The sequence below is a fragment of the Abrus precatorius genome, unplaced genomic scaffold (genome assembly GCF_003935025.1).
Source record: "Abrus precatorius isolate BTA unplaced genomic scaffold, Abrus_2018 Scaffold6, whole genome shotgun sequence".
NCBI classification, from domain to species: Eukaryota; Viridiplantae; Streptophyta; class Magnoliopsida; order Fabales; family Fabaceae; genus Abrus; species Abrus precatorius.
This window is the reverse complement of record NW_020874406.1, coordinates 17,905,704-17,915,792: the sequence shown is the minus strand read 5'-3', so window position 1 is coordinate 17,915,792 and position 10,089 is coordinate 17,905,704. Positions and strand designations below refer to the sequence as shown.

The 10,089-nt window shown below is 31.4% G+C and overlaps 2 protein-coding genes across 3 annotated transcripts; both read right to left on the bottom strand.

Annotated features, from left to right (window-relative positions):
* Positions 1 to 854: 854 nt before the first annotated feature.
* On the bottom strand, positions 855 to 2,927 carry LOC113869308 (transcription initiation factor TFIID subunit 14b-like). Its single transcript, XM_027505572.1, has 6 exons — positions 2,650 to 2,927; positions 2,469 to 2,557; positions 2,157 to 2,378; positions 1,869 to 2,056; positions 1,650 to 1,771; positions 855 to 1,154 (listed from the first exon to the last, which is right to left on the bottom strand). Exons 1-6 carry the CDS (start codon positions 2,770 to 2,772, stop codon positions 1,059 to 1,061), a joined length of 840 nt encoding a protein of 279 aa, XP_027361373.1. The 5' UTR covers positions 2,773 to 2,927; the 3' UTR covers positions 855 to 1,058.
* A 1,448-nt stretch (positions 2,928 to 4,375) lies between these two features.
* On the bottom strand, positions 4,376 to 8,801 carry LOC113869066. Of its 2 annotated transcripts, XM_027505193.1 has the most exons (3): positions 8,657 to 8,801; positions 6,534 to 7,396; positions 4,554 to 5,540 (listed from the first exon to the last, which is right to left on the bottom strand). In XM_027505193.1, the coding sequence occupies exons 2-3, from the start codon at positions 7,391 to 7,393 to the stop codon at positions 5,366 to 5,368; spliced, it is 1,035 nt and encodes a 344-aa protein (XP_027360994.1). In that variant the 5' UTR covers positions 7,394 to 7,396; positions 8,657 to 8,801; the 3' UTR covers positions 4,554 to 5,365. The 2 variants fall into 2 exon arrangements, with proteins under 2 accessions (XP_027360995.1, XP_027360994.1); XM_027505194.1 differs by having other exon boundaries at positions 4,376 to 7,396; positions 8,566 to 8,666.
* Positions 8,802 to 10,089: the final 1,288 nt, after the last annotated feature.

Here is a 10,089-nt window from a genome sequence, read left to right as displayed (position 1 = left end):
TGTTAGTTTGTCTTCCCTGCCCAAAGACTCGAACCGAGATTCTAAACTCGTTTAGCACAAGCGAAAGTTGATCAACAGGATACAGGCTTTATATCATTTTTTTTCTCATAATGTGAACTGTATTGATATGATTAAGCATAAAAAGAAATGCTGCGATTGGAAAAGGCTATGCATAAAATAATTTTCTTAATTAAAAAAAAAATCTTAAAAGAAAGTCTCCCATTTTACTTCTTGTGAGATTATTTTTCAAATGCAGATAGCCAGAAAATGAAGACAATAATGCATAACAAGCCAAAAAAAGGAGTTTATAAAACTTCATGATACATATATTCTATCTTTTCTGTCAAATAACTTAAATATATCAAAACTAGAACCGCACATAATAAGCTAACAAAATGTTTAATTTTAGAAAATATTTTTTATTTTTATTATGTTTCATGCTTTTAAAGATTTGTGAAAAAACACTGAAAATAATATTATTTTCCTGTTTCATGTTTTTACTCTTTCCTGAAGTACAATTGCAACCTTTTCCTATCTCATGGAAACATCCTTCGAAAATGTTTATACAGGATAAACTGAATTTATCTTAACCGTTAAATTATGTCCCGCGCTGTATGCAAAATGTCTCTTTCGGTCCTACAAGGAAGCTTCAACATAGCTGTTGGCAATGCTATAAAGTAGTGCTCCTTCTATAAAACTTGTGTTTACTTCATTACATCCGAATATTTTGTATTAAACATTATACGGAAAGAATTATATATATCAACATTGAGCCAATTTAAGCGTAAAATTCAATTAACCACACGCTTGTTAATAGAAACTTGGCTTTTAAATATTAAAGTAACAAGAGATTAGGATAGAAATATAAAATTCAAGATAAAATATTAAACTCCTCGAAGTACAGCTAATACACATCTATAATCATTTAAGATTTTAGGCATGAAGGCTACTGATCACGTCCATTCTTCTAAAACTCTAATCTATTGGTTTCTACAGCTAAAAATATTCAACACAATCTACAAGGAAGACTATACCCATATATACATAATTATTCATCATTATGTACATTCATAACCAGAGGGCGGTTTTGACAGCTGAGGCAGTCCTTCCACCAAACTCAATTGTCTTCGCAGCTTAACAATATGAGCTTGCACCTTGGACATTGCAAACACAGTCAGCATAGAAATTCTCACCAAGTCTAATAATTAAATAACTTCATATGTAACTCATCAGTTAAAGATTAAAAAAATGCTTTCAACCAGTGAAAAAGAGAAGTCCACATGTGCAACGGGAGAAGTTAACTTAGTGCTCACAATATGCATCCAAAACAGTGCCAAACAAATAAAACATTTGGTGAAAACCACGTACTAATCCATTAGGTTTCACCATCCAATAAAAGCCTGCTAGACTAGAAAATAAAAATGCAGACAAAATAGAAATAATATCTCATTTGTGAAAATATTATCTTGATTAATCGCATATCAGGAATGGATCAGTAAATTGATTATATTTATTTTCAGATTGTAGTCCCCATAACCGCATAAGAATAATGTTTATTTTAAAGAAGAAAAGGAGGAGGCATAGCATCTACAAAACTACCTAGTTAAATAAAGTGTAACGATAGAATAATTGAATAAAGCAACCATAACCTGTTGGCGAGCTGCTGCGAGTTTTAAGAGCTCATCAGCCTCAGAGAAGTTCATGAACCACTGGCTTAGAGGATGGTCTTTGGTGTCACCCCTCTCTTTGTCATTCATAGTATCAATAGGTACTGCAGAAACCCAAACAAGAGAAAGCTTACAGCAATCAATCTGAAGGGTAAAAAAAAATTCAAAATAGTAACAGGAAGAATATTGAAAGGGAAGTACCTGGACTAGGTAAATTCAAACTAGCAGGAAGCCTAGGCACCACAACAGCAGGATGATTCTGTACACGTGCTACAAAAGCCTCTGAGGGTTCAGGAAAAACAATCTCATTGTAAGACTCAACAACAACAGGTTTCTTAGTAGACTGGGGACCAGATTCATCTTCTGGATACAACTTCAAATGGTGATACCTATAACAAGAAAATCCATTAACACAAGTTATTAAAAAAAATGCAATCTCCCAAGTCCACGTAATCAGCCAAAAAACCAGAACAAGCAACAGAAACTCACAAGTCCAACTGTTTTTCACAAACATCACTGTGGAAATATAAAGTGATGGCTATTTCAAATTCACCCCAACCGCATTCTGATAACTCAAAAGGGGGTGACTCAACAACTCTAGTGGGATTATTGAAACTGGGATGCAACTGAAACACAACACGCTTAATCACCACCCCAAGATCTTCATTTGTAGCTCCACGCACATACACTGTCCACTTATGTGATTGAGACCTGGTAGCAAGGAAGGATTAGAAATAGAGACAGTTGCAAAATCCATTGACCCAAAACAGAAAAGGGAACACCTTCAAAGACACTACTTACTCACTGGCCTTCCTACCCAGATAAAATGCAATAGTCCCATACACTATTGGGACACAAATTTCAACATCCTTAACCCTCCTGTTCGCATTCTGAACCAAAAAATGAAATTTTTGAGAGAGAGGGAAAATAAACAATTAGGGTTGAAAATTAGGTGATCGAAGCGAAAAAAAAGGGGGGTTACCTTCTTGTCTGTATCTTCAGAGGGTATTGCAATTTTGAGTCGAGAGGGTTTAATGGGAGAGGAACCATCATCAGAAAAGTGTTCACCTTGTCTCTTAAGGGGTAGCGGATGAGAGTGAGACATTTGCCAATTGTGCTTTTACCAAATCAGAGAAATGGGGTTTAGGGTTTTAGGGAGAAATTATGGGCACTTGCACCCACCACCTGATTCATACAACAAGATAATGCTTTGTTTTGTGTTGGCTTTTCTGTGTTGTTCTGATTCCTCGGCAGTTGCTTGGTTTCTTATTACATTTTCATTCTTTAAATAATAATAAAAAAATGGTCTAATCTTTTAAGCTAATTATGTTACTTTATGTCCGGCATTGCTGCTGGCACTGTCTATTATTTTATTCCTTTCGTCAACATCCAAATATTTTAAAGTATTCACGTATAATAAATGTTTATAATATTTTTCCTTTTTTTCTATCAGATAATTTATTTTATCTGCTTTTCTCTTTTTTTATTTCTATCTCCTTCTCAAATCATACTTTTTTTAAAAAAATTATTGTGAGAGCATCGTTTCTCTTTACATTTTATGAAAATTATAAGTCTCCGAGAGATAAATTAGAAAAAAAATAAAAAATAAAGTAAAAATTGTAGAATTTGAATGGATAATATATATATATATATATATATATATAAATGATTTATTTTATGGTTTAAATTTTTTTATTTATGAGAAATTTTGTAACATTGAAATATTTTTTAAATTTTTTGCATGAATTAATCATGCATATTTATCTAAATTTTATTGAAATATAAATATACCCATACAATGTATAAAATACTTACATTTTGAAATAATGACTATGTTTAAATTGTGTTGATTTGAGGATATTTTTTGTTAACAATTATATGAGAAAAATTATAAAATATTTTTTAAAATTAATTTGTTAGTAGACATTAAGGGTAAATACGGGTCAATATAACTATGCTTAGCCTTAAACAATTTTAGCCTATTCCTTAAATATAATATTTCATTTAAATTTATTTATTTGACAAATTATTTTTAAAGTTTGAAAAATTTATAAATAGTTTATTAAAAAAATATTTTATGACTGTCATGAGTTATTTTTAACTTATTTTAATAAATATTTTTATATAATTTATTAAAATAAATTATTTCTCTTTCATTTTAATAAATTTTATCATATAAGTCATTGCATAAGTTATTGTTTAAAAATAACTTATTAAACACGCTTAAATAAGTTATGAATCTAAAGGCATCACTGGTGTAAATTCAAAACTTACTTTTTAATTAAAATTTTAAAATATGTCAACAAAACTACTTTTAAATAGATTAATATATGTATGGTTTTAAATCATTATAATAAAAAATAATACAATATTATTATTGTTGTTATGTTATTTATATTCATTTGAATAGGATAAATTTGTGACACCTAAAACACATTTTAAATAACTTAAAATATGTCTACTTTAACTAAATAAGTCTTAATATTTTTTAATCTTAGTAAATAAACTTGACCTTAGTTAAGTTTAATGTAAGATGTGTCATTGCCCTTAGTCCGTAAATAAAGCTGAACGATTTTTTTTCAATTTTATTTTAAAGTTGATTGGCTTACAAGTCATAGCGCAATATAGGTACTTACATTGCCAGTGCCAATGTCCAATGACGCGTTTACAAGCAATAGAAGTGTCATAGAAGTCCATATCTTTTTTCCCTAAGTGCTTTGAATTTTGTAGATGTCTTCGTTAACTGGTACAAATCATAGAATGCCACACTTACAAGCAATGAGTCTGGTTGTTCTGCCTTATAAGGATGATAAATATCCTTATTAGTCTTTAAAATAATCATTCATATTTTAAAATTATAAATATAAAACATCAACTCTTCTATTCAATGAATGAAAAAAATAGTAAATCTCATTTATAATTTAAAACAATTATTTGGTCTTTTTTCTGCAAAAAGTACATTAGATCAAGAGAATTTTTCAAAATATATCTTCTCTTTTTTGTTAATTCGTGGTATCTGTTATGTGGAGAATATATGGGAGAAGCATAGCAAGGAACCTGTATTCTTGGTTGATATGGTAATTGTTGGAAGACAATTCCATATCAATTCAGGGTTCAAAATCTGGCAGGAGGAACAAAGTTTGGCAAGGACATGAAACCAGAAACTCATGTCCATGGATCAACCGTGTTTTGAAATCTATTTATATTCCTATGTAAGAACCAAATCCATGGCATTAGGGTAATGAGTAATGAAGAAATAATGTGTTTACTCAGTAAAGAATACAGAACACCATTTGAAGGAGGCAACAGAATGGTTTGATAATCATGGGTAAGCTTCATACTTTTGCCTTTTAGAAGTTACCTACTTGATGGTATCTATGATATGAGGTTCCTGATTCGGTCTACAATATTTACAGCAAAGAGACACCCCATATCTCTTTTTTTTTTTTCTGTGAAAGAATATGCAAGTTTACATTCCACACGAGTACAAGTATTTTCTGCGTTCAATTTTAACAACAAAAAATGGCACCAGAAAATAAAATAAAGGCATTAATGATGTTTATGGATAGCCCCTTCTTAGTGCCTCTTCTGGTTGAGAGGACCTTGATCAAGTTCTTTATCCAGTGGAGCTTCACTTAGATGCCTCCGTTGGTCAGTATAAAAGTGCAAAGTAACCAGTTTGCCGGGTTCATTGACATTTATATATTTGAAGCGCTCAAGGCCATTACCTTGCACTGTTCATTCAATGCTAGAAGTTGAGCCTCTTTCTTGTCAAGCATTGCACTCAACCTCACATTCTCTTCCATAAGTTTCTGAACTTCAGCCTCTTTCTGCATTTTCTCACCCTCTAATTGAGTAGTCTTTGCTACTAGCCTGACACGGAGCAACATCAGGTCGTAAGGAAAATACATATCAAAATAGAAATGAACATTCTACGAGAGTTGATGATTGAAATAAATGTTTTACTCCATCAACAGGAAAATGTGTGGGTGTTCATCCCCAGTCACCAACATGTAACAAAAGCATGTATTAAAAAGGAAATGCAGCATCCACCACATGACCCAAGTTATCTTGACATAATAACAGGATTTTAGACCAAAAACTTCTGGTACAATTCACACTTCTAGTTTTGGTACTAGACCCTGCTAGGGCTTGGGAGGCCCCCTCTACTAGAGTGGTGCCTAAGTGATTATTTGGGAAGGGGGATTTTGGTGAGAAAAGGGTGCTCCAATAGGGTAAAGATATGACTTGGATAAGTGGCACAAATGTGACCAAGTCAAGTAGAAGATAAAAAGGAAGAAGTCCTCCTGAATGAAACAATAGCCAAGTTATGATGCTTTAGAAGATTAGATTTTGTTGAAATAAAAGCATTATAGTTAACCAAGCCTCAAAAAATAAAAAAGCATTACTATTAACCATGAACCAACTCCCATTGAAAATAATTATAGACAAGATCGTAGTTAGACCTCAATTGACCGTTTAATAATTTATCATATATATGTCAACAACACCAAATTTAATAGTATTTACTTCTTCTCACTAAAGGTTCCCAAGATTATTTTGGAGTTGTACAAAATTTTGCTCTTGAAATGAGTCCAAGACCTTGGTCATGCATACAGAGAATCCTATCCACACCCACAAAAAGGATAACATTATTTCACAAAAGTAGAAAATTTTATCCAAGAAAAATCAACATGATGGCATGGTGTCAAGATAAAAAAATCAAACTATATAAAAGAACAAAAATGAAGCAGGCAGTGTACTAAGGTATTTAAGTCAAGCAACATCATGTAGGTTAATCATTAGATTATCAGGATACGTAATAAATGCATGTTGCTCTACACATATACCATATAATATACTCACTTTTCAAACAGCCTCTCAATAGTTCGAAATTGCTTCTCTGAAGAAAGCAATGTTTCCCTTACTGTGATTAAACCACTAACATACGATTTCAGAGACTCAAATTCTCGCTTCACTCTAGAAAGCTCCTCTTCATTTTCAGCAGCTCGCTCTCTCTGTCTGGTTGTTTCTTCCACCAAATCCTCAACTCTCTGCCGCATCTCATTTAGAATACTGTTTGTACTCAAAGCAAAACGTTCCATCTCCTCTAATTTCATAGACATGTTCTCTAACTGGGTAGACTTTCGCTTAATTTCTTCCTGACTTAAACCTACTTTTTCCTTCTCTATTTCAGTTTCTGATTCTACCAACAAAACCCTTTTGACAAGAGCTTCCATCACATCTGCAACCATCTGTACAGACTTGAGTATCTCACCTATATAAACAGCATCTTGTTCATCTAAGGAACCGTGCTGATGACTAATTCCTATCCAAGATTCTTCATCTGTGTCATCAAATGAAGAAAGATCAACATTGGTAGACCAACCTGATAATGGTATCCCATTTTTGTCAACAAAGCCTACCCCCTCTAATTGTTTGATGCCACAAGATGTATGGGCTAGATGAGGAACAGCCATGAGCCTAGCTTTTGATTTTAAGTAGGTCAACAATGTAGCAGCAGTCTTGACTCTTCGCCAAAGAACCTCCAACTCCTTTTTGGTATTTCCATCTGAACCCTGATTGCAAACCTTTACCTCCATAACTTCTGTTTGAAATGCATCAACTTGGGATTGGCTTCCTTCAATCTCCTGCTTCCATGTTTCATGTGCTTGACTAAGCTGAGACTTCACTGCTGACAAGTGAGCATCTTCATCAGCTGCCATGCCCTGTCCAATGTTTCATAGAAATGTTAAGGATTAAGAACATAAGATAAAGGTTAAAAGTCTTGTAAATAAAGGACACGTGTAATGATAAAAATAAGTGAATGAGGCTAATGTTTCATCAATGAAAACCCTTAGCAATGCTCCATCAAAGAGTAAGTAGAAAGATATCAGGTAGCTTAAAGTGGGCACTGAAAGTAATTGCAGAACTAAAAGGATGTAGAACAGTAGATGCCATATATTGAAATAAAATAAAACCAAATGTTAAAAGAAAATCCACTAATACTTTAATCATAATTATGTCACCCAATTTCCCCATTTCAAACACATGTACCATGAATACACCACATTGCCTTCAGTAAAGCAACAATAAGTACATCATCTATATTCTCTGCCGCTTTGAAGCTTCAGAAAATTAACAGCATCCACCTATACCGAAGTACCAAAAAGATATCACACAAACATAAGGCAAACATCATGTTCTCCAGACATCAAACCTCTTGCAACTGTACTTCTACATCAAACATTGTCAGGTTAGCACTTCAAAATGTCTAAAACTACAACTTACATCACACACAAAGAATTGACTCAACTCATTCTTAGGTGTAGCAACTACACTTATGTTTGAAACTAGATCTAACTGGCAGAGGAAAAGTTTAAGGGGGAAATTAAAGCTAACCCCGTATATCTAAACGCAAAAGCTTGGTTAAAAAATAAATAAGCCAATTAATTAAAAAAACATAATTAACCTTAATGCATCCAGATGCTGATTCTTATGAGCTATATATCCACGAAAAATGTCTGAAGTACCTTTTTCTCTCTCTTCTTCTTTCTTAAAATTAACTAAAGCTCAGATTTAAAGCTATTGCCAGTTCAGCATGGTTTAGAAGCAATACAAGCAACACCCACGATTATAGAAGCACATCGAATTGTTCTTTTGACAAAATCAACTAAAAAAAACTCTGAACAGTCTCATGGGCAACTCATGGGCAAGAAGAGAATCAACCGATGTTCCCACAAAAAAAAAAAAGAAGGTATTTTTCCTCCTTTTTCTACTTGAAACTGGTGTTGGAGAAGAAGGGACAAAAATCAAAATTTTACCCCAACCCATTATCAAAGGGGCAAAGTTGAAATCGAATATCCACCAAAAGTAGCTACAAGAATAAATTGCTTACCTTGAAGGATAACAAAAGTGAGGAAGAGATTTGTGCACTCAGATAAAAGGGAATAGAACAATATTAACAGATAAGAAGGAACGAGAAGCACCTGCTTTCACAAAAAGGAGAGGATCGGCTGAGGTGAATGAAGATAATTGGTCTGAGTTAGAGTTGGATCGTCTTCTGGCACAATACCCTTCTCTAATTCCTTCTCTTTACTCGCATGAAAAAGTAAAATAAAGACCATCAAAACTAAAACCTGGTCTGAGCAACAATTTGCTTCTTTACCTTTTTTCCCCCCTTAATTACATTCTCGATCGTTTTAATTTAAGTTACATGTGATTTTAGTTTTAATTTTTAATTAATTATTTTTTAAAAATTGACTATTTAAAAATTTTTAAATTATAATTTTTACTCAAATTTTTTACAATTATAACTGATTAATTTGTCTATTATAAAAATATCAAATTTTATCCAATTTTTTTATAAAATTATTCATCTTCAAACCATAATTTCAAATTTTATACGATCTTTCAAATATTATTAATTCTTCATTAATTTTTTTTATTTTTAAAATTTTAAAAATATTTTTAAATTATTTTATAATTTAATTCTAATACAAACACCTCTAATAATTTGAATAAAAAATAAAAATTTTAAGTAGAAAAATAATCAAAGAAGCATACATTTTGCACAATTTAAAAAATAAGATATTTAATTAGTTTGAAAAAAAATTCAAAAACTAAAAATGCACATATTCTTAATTAAAGAGAGTAAAGATGTAATTGGACTTTTTTGTTTAGTGGCTTTGTTTTAAAATATATATTACCACTTCTTTTTTACATGAAAAAATCAAATATTTCTTGTCCTCTCCAAATTAATATTTTTTATAAGAAGTCTTATTACTACAAATTGTAGAGTAATATAACATTTTATTGAATGAACAAATGTTTGAAAAGGGGAGCTTTAATTTATTAAAAAAAAGGGAGGAATTTTTTTTCTAATGAATATATTTATTTATTTTTTAATTAAAAATATAAAATAATAAATTGACATAAACAATATATTAATTAACTATTTATTATTACTATGTATATATATATATATATATATATATATATATATATTCTATAATTATGTTAATTTAAAAATAAAAATAAAAATATAAATGTCACTCTTTTTTTTCCCTTCTAAAACTCCCATCCCAAACCATCTCTTAAGGAACGATGGCGTAAAGGCAAGGAGATTTGGTTGGTCCTTCTTATTGGTTGTGTGTTTGGTTCATAGTTGTACGAACCAAGGAAGCAAGAAGAGTGAGGGCCAAGAGAGGGCTACAAAGGGCCCGTTGCTGCACCCCCAACAAAATGATTGGTTTGCCCTTTAATTGATTTTTATCAAAGTCAAACTATTTCTAATTATGAAACTTTTTCAGGACAAAAGGCATCTATTTATAAAAAAAAACAAAATAAATTATATTTTTTATCACATTCATATAAGTCTAAATTTTTTTATTTAATTTATATTTAATAAATTATAATTTAT

Bases quoted from the DNA above. Each gene is read 5' to 3' on its own strand.
- LOC113869308 (XM_027505572.1), bottom strand. From the start codon at position 2,772: ATGTCTCACTCTCATCCGCTACCCCTTAAGAGACAAGGTGAACACTTT. The intron at 2,558-2,649 runs GTAACCCCCCTT...TTTTTGGTTCAG, and splicing joins CTGAAGATACAGACAAGAAG to AATGCGAACAGGAGGGTTAA. The intron at 1,155-1,649 runs GTTATGGTTGCT...GCAATGTCCAAG, and splicing joins TCGCAGCAGCTCGCCAACAG to GTGCAAGCTCATATTGTTAA.
- LOC113869066 (XM_027505193.1), bottom strand. From the start codon at position 7,393: ATGGCAGCTGATGAAGATGCTCACTTGTCAGCAGTGAAGTCTCAGCTT. The intron at 5,541-6,533 runs GTGAGTATATTA...GCTCCGTGTCAG, and splicing joins ATTGAGAGGCTGTTTGAAAA to GCTAGTAGCAAAGACTACTC.